Genomic DNA, 10916 nt, shown 5'->3' on the forward strand with positions numbered 1-10916 from the left:
CAGGGCAGGCCACCTCAGCGAGCCCAGGGCAGCTGTGCCTCAGGGGCCTGGCGCTGCCCTCCCTGTGCCTGGTGGCCCCCACAGCCCTGCCCTGGGGAGAGGAGAGGGGCTCCCAGTGCCATGTCAGGCACTCTGCCTGTTCACCTCAGCTAGGGCCGGGGCTGGGGGCAGGGAGTCACACGCACTCTCACGCGTGACCTGGGTTGGCCGGACACAGGACTGAGATCTGCCGTGTGCTGGCTCGGGCACTCCCAATCCAGGCCCAGCTCCTTTCGCAACGGCTGGGGGCCTCGCCCCCGATGTCCTTGGGGGCAGCCACGAGGGGGAGCAATTAGGCCATAAAGGGGGAGGGGGGGGGGCTCCAAAGAGCTGAGTGTGCACTGCCACTCCCTGGGCCAAGAGGGAGCCACTGCCACCGCCCACTCCAGACAGGGTCACAGGGCCCAGAGCAGCGGAGAAGTCGAGGCACAGAGCTTCCCGGCCGGCTGGGTCAGTGCTTTTTATTCCCATGGTGAGGTAACCCGGTCCTGGGGCCAGGCTGGCGTCCGTCTCCGAGGCCTGGGCAGGGGCACACGCCAGGGGCAGCCCAGCCCTCAGAGGGCTTCCAGGGCAGAGTTGGGGGGGGGGCGGGGCTCAGGTGGGCTCAGTAGCCGTCGTCTGACCAGGTAACGTCGTAGTCCGGGTACCTGGCTTTGATCTTCTCGGTGGAGATGGAGTGCTGGGCACGGCCGAACCCCTGACGAAAGAAGGCGCCTCACAGCCGGGGTCCTGGCTCCGGGGGTCCAGTGAGCAGTGACACCCCGGAGCCAGTGCAGGGCCGGGCCCCAGGGTGGAGCCGAGGGCCATCATTCCCAACCACCCAAGGAGCCCGTTGGCGGGAAGGTGGCCACCACGGTGAACAGATCTCTCGCTGAAGCCCAGGCTATTCTAGGCGCCAAGAGAATGCCCTGCTGGCCTCTGGGTGACACCCCGATACTGAGGCCTCAGGGACAGCCCAGCCAGGCCTCTTTATATGAAAGTATATATATTTATTGATTTCAGAAAGGAAGGGAGAGGGAGACAGAAACACCAATGATGAGACAGAATCATTGACGGGCTGCTTCCTGCACACCCCTCTCTGGGGACTGGGAATCGAACGGTGACCTGGTTCCTAGGTCGATGCTCAACCACTGAACCACGCGGGCCGGGGCCAAATAGATCTCTTGGGGCTGGAACAAGCCCGCTGTGTTGAGGGGCAGCAGTGGCCTCCCACCCACCCTAGGTCCCGTGGGAAGCGGGGACGCTGGGGACTCCAGGGAGCTCCGCAGTGGTGCGCAGGGGGAGCGGGGCGGGCGCAGGGGGTGCGGGCGGCGCCCAGGGGGTGCGGGGTGGGCCGTAGGGGGTGCGGGGCGGGCCGTAGGGGGTCCGGGGTGGGCCGTAGGGGGTTCGGGGAGGGTCGCAGGGGGTGCGGGGCGGGTGCAGGGGGTGCGGGCAGCGCCCAGGGGGTGCGGGGCGGGCCGTAGGGGGTGCGGGGCGGGCCGTAGGGGGTTCGGGGAGGGTCGCAGGGGGTGCGGGGCGGGCGCAGGGGGTGCGGGGCGGCGCGCAGGGGACGCGGGGCTCACCACGGAGTGGCCGTACACGTGGATCTTCTTGTCCTGGCTCTGGTGGGAGATCCGCCCGCCGCCCAGGCACTCACAGCCATAGCCTTTCTGCTGCATCTCGCCCGACACCTTGTCGAAGATGTCAGCTGGGGGGCGGGGGGCAGCCCTCAGCCTGGCGCCCGGGGACCCGGGGCCTGAGCCCCAGCGGAGCAGCTGCCCTCCCGGAGGGGCCCCCCAGGCTGGGCGGGGCGCCGGGAAGAGGAGAGAGGGGTCGGGCCCCCGCAGCCCTCGGGCCCTAGGACCCCAGACCCGCGCGGGACCCCCGCCCCGGACGCCCTTGGCCCCGCCCACCTGGCCCTTGGCCCCGCCCGCAGCGCCGCGGCCCCGCCCGCCCTCACCGTGGTACTCGGCCCACTTGTAGCCGCGCACGATCTCCTTGCTCTGCCCCGCCGGCGCCGCGTGGACGCGGATCAGCACGTACTTGAAGACGCCGTCGGGATCGATGTCCACATCGGGGATCTGGTCGAGGTCCGGCGCCGCCATGTTCCCGCGAACGCGCCCGCCCCTGCGGCCCGCGCCCTACCCCTGCGCCACGCGGGGCTGCGTCGCAGCGCGGGAGGCGGGCTCTGAGCGGCCGCGGCCAATCCCGCGGGGTGTGCAGCCCGACCCTTAGCCTCAGCCAATCGTGGGGCCCGGCCGCAGCACCGACTGGCCAATCGCAAGCCAGCTCCTTGCAGCCCTGGGGCCACGGGGGTCCCTCTTAAAGGGGAAGGAGGCACCCGGGTGGGTGGCGGTTGAAACCAGCGGTGGGCCCCGGGGCGGGCGTGGCTCAGGGGTTGAGCGTGGACTAGGAGCCAGAGGGTCACGGTGCCATTCCTGGCCAGGGCACAGGCCTGGGCTGCGGGCTCCATCCCCGGTTCCGGTTCCGGGGATGCAGGAGGCAGCCGATCTCTGATTCTGGCTTATCACGGATGTCTATCTGTACCTCCCCCTTCCTCTCTGAAATCAATACGAATATTAATTAAAATCCCCCAGGGGCGGACAACTTCCTGTCCAGCGGGCCACGGGCTGGTGCCAGGCACCTCTGGAGGGGTTTGGGCGGCCCTTAGGCCCGAGGGACGCACCCCGGCTCTGACAGCCTCCGGCCGCCCGGCCCGCCCCGGCCGCCCCCGCCCCCGCAGAACGAGGCCGCAGTGGTTGCATTCGAGTGGTTTTACTTCGGAAAGCGCTCGCCCCTGGAAACAGTCCCGGCCCCAGGTTCTCCCTGGGAGCGGGCTGCACGGAGGTCCGATGTGGGGGGCGTGTGGCCGGTGGACAAGCGCGGGGCCGAGGGGCGCGCAGGCCGTGGGGGAAGGAGGCAGGGGGCGCGGTCGGGGCGGGAGCGGGCGGACGTTCCCAATTTTATCGACTCCCCTCGCAGCCCATGGGGAGCTCCGGGAGGGCCCCTGCGGGTGCCCGGCCCCCCTCTCCGGGTCACGTGTGGTCCATGGAGCCAGGGCCGGAGCCGGGATGCAGTCCTGGGGGGACCGGAGGCCGGGCTGCTAGCCTCCCGTTTGCAGCTGCAACACGAGACACGGCCACGCGGGAAGCCGGTGGGTGTGCGTGACGTCTCCACCCCCGCGGACCCTGCCCTGACCTCAGCTCCCCTCGCCCAGGCTCCTCCGCCCCGCTGCCAGCCGGGAGGCCGGTGCTCCAGGCTCCTGCGCCCGCGGGGGAGCCCTTCCGCTCCGCCCTCCGCACCTGTTTCCTGCCTCCAGGGAGGTGAGCGCCTGCTCTGCCCCGGCCCCCGCCGTGGGCCATCCGGCCGGTGCGGCGGCGGCCTGACTCATGCCCAGCAGGTCTCAGCTCCGGGCCAGCGCCCCCCTTGCCCCCTGTCTCACACCCTCTGCTCTCCCTGCCGGCCCTCCTCCCCTCCGGCTGGGTGTCTGGCACCTGGACGGGAGACCTCCCCGCACCTTCACCTGCCGCCCGCCAGCCCCTCCTGCAGGGCCCGCCAGGGCAGCCTGTGTGCGGGAGGAGGCGGGTAGCGCTGGGGGCGAAAGAAAGTGCGGGCTGGGGGTGAGGGTGGCTGGCTGCGCCCCTCCACCGGGACTCAGGGCGCACCGCAGACCGCAGGAGGCGGGTGGGGGCGTGTTAAATGGGGCGGGACCAGGCTTTGGTCTACTCCGTCTCCAGGACCCGGGCCAACGAGGCCTGGGGAGGTTCCAGGGAGGCCCTGCGGATGACCGGCCCTCAGGCGGGATCTGCGGGGTGGGGTCTGCGGCAGGGACTCCTCCGCTTGAAGGCAGGGCCGGGCGGTCCTAGAGCCCACCCCGCCTCCCAGCGGGGAGCACCAAGCGGCCAAGGACCGGCCCTGGGGAGGCCCGCTCGGGAGCCGGAGACGGGGAGCCTGAAGGGGGGAGCCGGAGAGGAGGGAGCCGGAGAGGGGGGAGCTGGAGAGGGGGGAGCGGAGAGGAGGAGCTGGAGAGGGGGAGCGGAGATGGGGAGCTGGAGAGGGGGAGCTGGAGAGGGGGAGCTGGAGAGGGGGAGCGGAGATGGGGAGCCGGAGGGGGAAGCCTGAGGGGGGGGCTGGAGAGGGGGGAGCGGAGGGGAGGAGCTGGAGAGGGGGAGCCGGAGAGGAGGAGCTGGAGAGGGGGGAGCGGAGATGGGGAGCTGGAGAGGGGGAGCTGGAGAGGGGGAGCTGGAGACGGGGAGCGGAGATGGGGAGCCGGAGGGGGAAGCCTGAGGGGGGGGCTGGAGAGGGGGGAGCGGAGAGGAGGAGCTGGAGAGGGGGAGCGGAGATGGGGAGCTGGAGAGGGGGAGCTGGAGAGGGGGAGCTGGAGAAGGGGAGCGGAGATGGGGAGCCGGAGGGGGAAGCCTGAGGGGGGGGCTGGAGAGGGGGGAGCGGAGAGGAGGAGCTGGAGAGGGGGAGCCGGAGAGGGGGAGCTGGAGAGGGGGAGCTGGAGAAGGGGGGAGCCGAACGGGACTGGGGGCGGGGGTCGCAGGAGGGAGGTGGGGAAGGCGGGCTTGCAGAGGACGCAATAGGAGGTCCCTGTCGGAGCTCCAGGTGAACAAGGCGGGGGCTTCGAAGCAGGAGCGGGTGTGAATGAACAGAGGTGGTCCTGGGTGGGCGGGGCGGGCCTCAGTGAGTGGGCGGGGTCAGAGGCGGGAGGGGCGGGCCTGTATGGCTGTCCAGGGCCCAGGCGCCCGGCCTCACATGATGTCGTCCAGCAGGTTGGCGCTGGCCACCCAGTCCAGAGCGCGCGGCTCCGAGGCGGCCATGATCATGCACATGAAGGGGCGGCCGGTGCGCCGGTCCGTGGGGTAGATGGTGGTGGGCGTGAAGCGCCGGTTGTCCTCCACGAACTCGCAGAGCTGCTCGTAGACGTGCGGGAACTCGTGGCGCAGGAAGACGCCGCGCAGGCGCAGCTCGCGCTGGATGTGGATGAAGGCCACCTCGCGCGCGCGCCGGCCCGCCTCGCCCTCCTGGTCCAGGCCCGCCGTGCCGGGCGGCGGCGTCAGGATCAGCGTCTCCATGTCGGGGTCCGGCCCCCGCGCCGGGGCGGGCCGCGCGGGGCTGCCGGCCGCCAGCGCCACCTTGGCGAACTTGCGCACCGTGGGCCCGGGGCTCCGCGGCGCGGGCGCGGGCCTGGCGGGGGCGCCGCCGGGCGCGGTGGCGCCGGGGCCCACGGCCACGGACACGCTGAGCAGGAAGCACTCGGCCGGCTCGTACAGGCGCCCGGCGGCCGCCAGCTCGCGCGCGTAGCCGCCCAGCGGCGCGGCGTGCGTGGCCAGCTCCCGCAGGGACAGGTAGGTGGGCGACAGCAGCAGCCCCTCGAGGCCGAAGCGCAGGAAGTTGTCGGCGGAGCCGGGGCTCGGGAAGCCCAGGAAGAGCACGCCGCGGCCGCGCGACAGGAAGCCCACGCGCGCGATGCGCGAGAAGGCGCGGTGCACCGGGCCGCTGTCGCGGCAGAACTGCAGCACGTGGCGGCACACGCTGCCCACGCGGCCGTACACGCAGCGCGCCTTGTGCGCGTCCCAGTCCTCGCGGCGGCACAGGCGCGAGCAGTAGTAGGTGTGGCAGCTGCGGCAGGACTTGAAGTAGAGGCACGCGTGGAACAGCGTCTCGGTGCGGCCGCAGCGCGCATTGGAGCAGGTCATCAGGTCGTCCTCGTCCGCGCTGGGCTCGGGCGACTCGTCCGCCGCCGGCCCCGCGCCCGCGGGCTCCTCGGCGCTGCCGGGGGACGCGGGGGGCGAGCGCGGCGCCTGCGCGGGGACCCCGGAGCCAGCGGGCCGCAGGTCCAGCAGGTGGCGGAGCCGGCGGCCCAGGCCGTCGGCCGCGGGGTGGGCGGCGGGGCCGGCCAGGGGCCGGGAGTCGATCACCAGGTCGGTGATGAGCTCATCCAGCTGCTCCAGGCTGCGCTGGCGCCCGCCGACGGGGCCGGCGGGCGGGGGAGGCCGGCGGCGGCCCGCGGGCGGCTCCCAGCCCCCGGCGGCCGGGCGCTCGGCGGCGCGAAGGTCGTTGTCGGTGATGGTGATCTCGGGGGTGACGTACCAGCTGCGCCCGGCGCCGTCCGCCCCGCGGCCCTTCTCCTGCAGCGACGTCTCGGACAGCGACAGCGCGGCGTAGCGCCGGGGCGACGTGGACAGGTTGACCACGACGGGCGCGCGCCGGCCCCCCGGGGAGGCGCCCCACGGCTCCCGCCCCAGCAGGTTCTCGTAGCTGCGGCCGCGGCCCGGCGGGTCCTCGCGGCGCGGCGCGGGCGCCAGGATGTTGTCCCAGGAGCGCGAGTGGTGGCGGCTGCCGGAGGCCAGGCGCGGCGGGCTGGCGCCGGTGCCCCCGTGCCAGGAGGCGAGCAGCGGGCCGGGCGCGGGGGGCGGCGCCGCCTGCAGGGTCCGGTACGGCCGCGGGCCCCAGTCGCCCCAGTCCCCCCAGTCGGCCCAGGCCGGGCCGCCGCGCGGGTGCGGGTACGTCCGCGCCAGACCGTCGCGGTCCCGGTAGCGGCCCCAGTCCTCCGTGTAGAAGGGCCGGGCGGCCGGCTGGGCCTCCGCGGGCGGGAAGCAGGGGCCCCAGGGCGGGACGAAGGCCGGGGGCGCCTCTCCGTAGTAGGCGCCCGCGGGCGGCTCGTGGAAAGGGAAGGTGCGCGCCTCCCAGGCCAGGTAGCTGCCCCCGCGGCGCGGGCTGGGCACCGCGGGCTCCTCGGGCCGGAAGGGCCGGGGGAAGTAGCCGTCGCAGGGCGGCCCCGGGCTGGCGGGGAAGCCGCCGGGGCGGCCCTCGGGCTCCTCCGTGTAGAAGAACTGGGAGGGGCCGGGCGGGGCGGCGAAGGCGCGCCGCTCCCCGAGGTCCCGCGGCCCCGGGAGGAAGCCGTCGCAGAGCGGCGCGCCCCGGGGGTCCGGGCAGAAGGAGTCGCTGGGCGTGGGCGTGCGGGACAGCGCCAGGCGGCGAGGCCCGGGCACCGTGAGGCCATGCAGGGCCGGCGCCGCGCGGGCCCAGGGGGCGGGCGGGGCGGGCCCGCAGGGCCGCGACCCCCGGGCGGCGTGCCGCAGCACCGCCTCGTCCGGCTTGATGTCCAGGCGGCAGCGCACGTGCGGGGCCGGCGCGGCCAGGGGCTCGGGCGGCGGGTAGCGGTCGGCGGCGGCGCACAGGGGCGCCATGCGGCCGGGGCCGCCCCGCTGCGGCTGCAGCTTGATGGGGTGCAGCTCGTTGGCGAGCGCGCGCCCCGCGGGGTACGGGGACTCCCGGCGCGGCGACCCCTCGGCCCGCGCCACCCGGTGGGCCTCCCGGCCTCGGCGCGGCTGCACCGGCGGCGAGGCGGGCGCGGGCGCGGGCGCCAGGCCCGGGGGCTCGCGGGGCGCGCTCTTGGAGCGGGCGCGGCGCCGGGGCTCGCTGTCGCGGGGCCGGGCGCGCGGGGCCCGGGGCTCGGGCGGCGGCGCGGGGGCGCCCTCCATGGCCGCCCCGTCCAGCGCCTCCAGGAAGTCGAAGCTGCGGCAGTGGCGCTTGTTGAAAGGCGCGGGCGCCGCGGGCTGGGCCGCGGGGCGCTCACATGGCGGGCGCCGCGGCGAGGGCCCAGGGGCCGCCACCTTGATGTCCTGGTACACGGTCGACACCAGCAGGTCCGGCGGGTCCGTGCGGGTCATCTTAGCAGAGGTCGCCAGGCCGGCGGCCGCCGCTCACTCGGCCTCGCGGGGCTTTGGCCCTGGGGGCGGGAGGAGACGCGGTCAGAGAGGCCCCTCCGCAGCCCGGTGTCCGCCGCCTCCGGCCGGGCCGGGCCTGGCTTACCTGGGGCGCGGGGGGCGGAGCGGCCCTGGTGCGGGGCCTGGGCCCAGGCCGCGGGCACGCGCTCCATGCCAGCCTCAGCCCTGCAGGAACCCGGCTGTCAGGCTCTAGCCCATCTTGTTGGCCTCTTCCTGATGAAGGACCGGGTGGCCGGCTAGAAAGGCAATGGGTGCGGTGGTCAGCTGCAGGCTCGGTAAGACCCCTTTCCGGCCCCGGCTGTGGGAAGAGAGGGTGTTCCCTGGTGCCCAGGGTGGAATGACAGCTCATTGGGGCCATCGCCGCTGGCGCCATCGCCCGCCGGTGACAGGAGTGCCGCCCCTGGCCCAGCCAGCTCGCCCGGCACAGCCACAGCCTCCTGCTCGCCCGCCCGCCCAGAGGTGGCATGGAGCGTGCCCTCTCACCCCCAGCAGCAGGGGCTGCCTCACTGGACAGCCGGACGGTCCAGGCCCCAGTCCCGAGGCTCCGGTGGCCCCGCCAGGTCCGGGATGGTCCTTAGGCTGAAGCCTGGCCTGTCCCACCCTGGACACTTGGCCGGGCCCGGCCCGAGTCATGTCCCCCAAGAGCGCACCTGCCCCCCCGCCCCCGCGCCTTCTCCCCCCCCCCCTCGCTCTCCTTTGCGGAAACTGCGGGCTCCAGCCCCAGGGTGGGTGGCACCCCCGGCGCACGGAGGCTTCAGGACAGGCGGCGAGTGACCCAGCTCTGCAGCGTGTGCCCAGGGCCTGAAGCCCAGGCTGGGGCCGGAGACCCCATGGGGGTGTGCGCCCCTCTTCCCGGGGAGGCAGCGTGGTGGTGGGTGAAGCTCCACCCCCTCCTCAGCTCCGGCGGGACTCTCCCGCCGCCGCGCAGGAAGGCTCCATGGAAACCGGGGTTCCACCCCCGCAGTGCGGCCGGCCGGGGTCCACCCTCCGCGCCGGCACCAGGCTCCGTGGGCCGCCGCGGGCTGTGCGCCCGGCCGGGCAGGCTGGGAGGGGCCCGGCTCTCACCCGGCCCCAGGCGTGGGCTCCGGCGAATGAGGACGGAGGCGGCCTCACCTGTCAGACCCTCCGCCCCGGGGTGCGGGGCCTCCTGCCCGCCCCGGGGCTGCTCCTCTGCGGCGTGCCGGTCCCCAGCCTCGCGCCCACCCAGCTCCGTCGGCTGTAGGACCCCCTCACCCCCGTGTCCCCTCCCGACCTCCTGAGCTCAAAGTCAGGCCGCGATTGGGGGCCTGTGACAGGGGAGGCTCCGCCCAGGGAGGTGACAGCCTGGCCTGCGCTGCCGGGAGGACTGCCCCCGCCTGGGATGGGCGGCTGACCCCCGGGGGTCCCAGGCCTGACGACTTGGGAGCAGCCCCCAGGGCCCGTCCCGGCCCCCAGCCCCCACCCGCGCCACCGAGCCGATGGCCAGCGAGGACCCTCATCCTCCCCACCTCCCCAGACACGGCTCCGGGCAGCAGCCCCGACCTCTTACCTGCGCGCTGCTTGTTCCCCGAACCCGCAGGTCGTGCAGGCCCGGGCCCGCCCGCCGCCCGCCGCCCTCCACTCCGCGCCCCCCACCGGCACCGGCACCCGCACCGCGGCCTCGGCAGAAGCTTCCAGGCAGCGAGCAGAGGCCGGCGGCTCGGTGCTGCCCCCGCTGGTGGCCGGTGGTGTTGCACTTAAAGGGGCCGCGCCTTGGCCTGGGACCCACGTGGCCGCCAGCTGAGCACGCCTGTGCCCTCCAGTACCCACAAGGTGCAGGCCTGGGTTCTAACCAGCTCCCGCCCGGCAGGGCATGGAGGCAGAGCTCTGGCCAGGGGCCGGACACCCCCTGCATCACTCCTGGAATTCACACTGGGTCGGCCCAGGAGGAGCAGATGGGCTGCCCTCGCCCTGCTGGCTCTGCTGCAGTGTGGAGGCGCCAAACTCCGCAGGCGCCTGGGCCATATGGCCCCCAGCTGGACGGGGCCTGGAGCTTCCCTAGGATGCCAGCCTCTCCCAGGCCAGGCGGCCCCTGCTGCCCCACCGCCCCCACACCACGTCCAGCAGGTAGGCCCGCTCCAGCACCCTACCTCCCCCCTCCCCCCTCCAAGATGCTGAGCCAGGGAACATTCTAGCTGGGGAGGAGTGGGGCCCTGGGCAATATATTAGCCACAACCCCACATTTGTGGGCGTCACAAGAACGGGTGACCTGCCTGGCTTGCGTGGTTCAGTGGTTGGGTGTTGACCTGTGAACCAGAAGGTCACGGGTCGATTTCTGATCAGGCACATGTCCAGGTTGTGGGCTCGACCCCCAGGGTGGGGTGTACAGGAGACAGCCTATCAATGACTCTTGATTTTCTCTCCCTCTCTGAAATCAATAAAAATACATTTAAAAGATGATCTCTCAAGCTGTGCAAGTCCCTATGTGTATCAGCTTGGTGCTTGCTCAGTGACTGCTATCCCACTGTCCCCCCCCCCAATTCCAGGTTCAAAAGTTGAGGAACAGATCCTTTCTGAGTTCATAAGCGTGATGATTGGGTGTTCACGCGGCTGTGTGAGATGTGCCGCCCATTAACCTTGTTACACCTTTGGCACATGACCCGTCTGACGTGAAAAAAAGAAAAGTCGAGGAACAGGAATTGGGGGAGGAAGGGTTACTGGACTGGGAGGATGCCCTGGAGGGAGGGGCAGTGCCCGTATCAAAGCTGTTCCCATGGTAGCTGTTGGGGTGGGTGGAGGCCAGAGGAGCAGGGACACAGCCTGCCCTCAGAGCTCGGCATCCGGTGTGTTCCTGGATGCAAGTGCCGGGCCCAGGAGGACGGTACAGACGTGCAGACACCAGCCACGCTGGCTCACCCTGGACAGCACGTGGTTCTGTGGCTGGATTGGAGGCCACCTACCCTGGAACGGCCCCCCTTCTGGGAATAAGGGCTCCTTGGCCCAGAGGAGGGAGCCCAGGCCTCAGGGCCCTGCGGTGACCCGGGCAGAGGGGCCTGCAGGCCATCACAAGGGCCGCCCAGGAGTGGAGCAGAGCAGCAGGAAGCAGCACAGAGACAGCAGTAAAACAGGAGAGCTTTATGGTTGGGGCCGAGTGTGGAAGGAGAAAAGGAAATGAGTGAGGACGTTCTGGCTCCACTGGTGCCG

The 10916-nt window shown here is 72.8% G+C and overlaps 2 protein-coding genes and 1 non-coding gene across 5 annotated transcripts; 1 reads left to right on the forward strand and 2 right to left on the reverse strand.

The window, feature by feature from the left end:
• Window positions 1–477: 477 nt before the first annotated feature.
• Window positions 478–2517, reverse strand: PHPT1 (phosphohistidine phosphatase 1). Of its 3 annotated transcripts, none has more exons than XM_036416975.2 (3): window positions 1979–2441; window positions 1602–1726; window positions 478–736 (listed from the first exon to the last, which is right to left on the reverse strand). In XM_036416975.2, exons 1-3 carry the CDS (start codon window positions 2121–2123, stop codon window positions 644–646), a joined length of 363 nt encoding a protein of 120 aa, XP_036272868.1. In that variant the 5' UTR covers window positions 2124–2441; the 3' UTR covers window positions 478–643. The 3 variants fall into 3 exon arrangements, with proteins under 3 accessions (XP_036272868.1, XP_045429879.1, XP_045429880.1); XM_045573923.1 differs by having other exon boundaries at window positions 672–1208; window positions 2062–2517; XM_045573924.1 differs by having other exon boundaries at window positions 672–1208; window positions 1979–2475.
• Window positions 2518–4541: 2024 nt separating this feature from the next.
• Window positions 4542–9774, reverse strand: AJM1 (apical junction component 1 homolog). The gene is made up of 3 exons (XM_036416816.2): window positions 9283–9774; window positions 7840–7990; window positions 4542–7756 (listed from the first exon to the last, which is right to left on the reverse strand). Exon 3 carries the CDS (start codon window positions 7695–7697, stop codon window positions 4773–4775), a length of 2925 nt encoding a protein of 974 aa, XP_036272709.1. The 5' UTR covers window positions 7698–7756; window positions 7840–7990; window positions 9283–9774; the 3' UTR covers window positions 4542–4772.
• A 504-nt stretch (window positions 9775–10278) lies between these two features.
• On the forward strand, window positions 10279–10382 carry LOC118707113. Its single transcript, XR_004984188.1, has one exon. It is a non-coding gene; the product is annotated as a small nucleolar RNA U13 (small nucleolar RNA).
• The last annotated feature ends 534 nt before the right edge of the window (window positions 10383–10916 follow it).

This window comes from Pipistrellus kuhlii, unplaced genomic scaffold (genome assembly GCF_014108245.1).
Source record: "Pipistrellus kuhlii isolate mPipKuh1 unplaced genomic scaffold, mPipKuh1.p scaffold_m20_p_57, whole genome shotgun sequence".
NCBI classification, from domain to species: Eukaryota; Metazoa; Chordata; class Mammalia; order Chiroptera; family Vespertilionidae; genus Pipistrellus; species Pipistrellus kuhlii.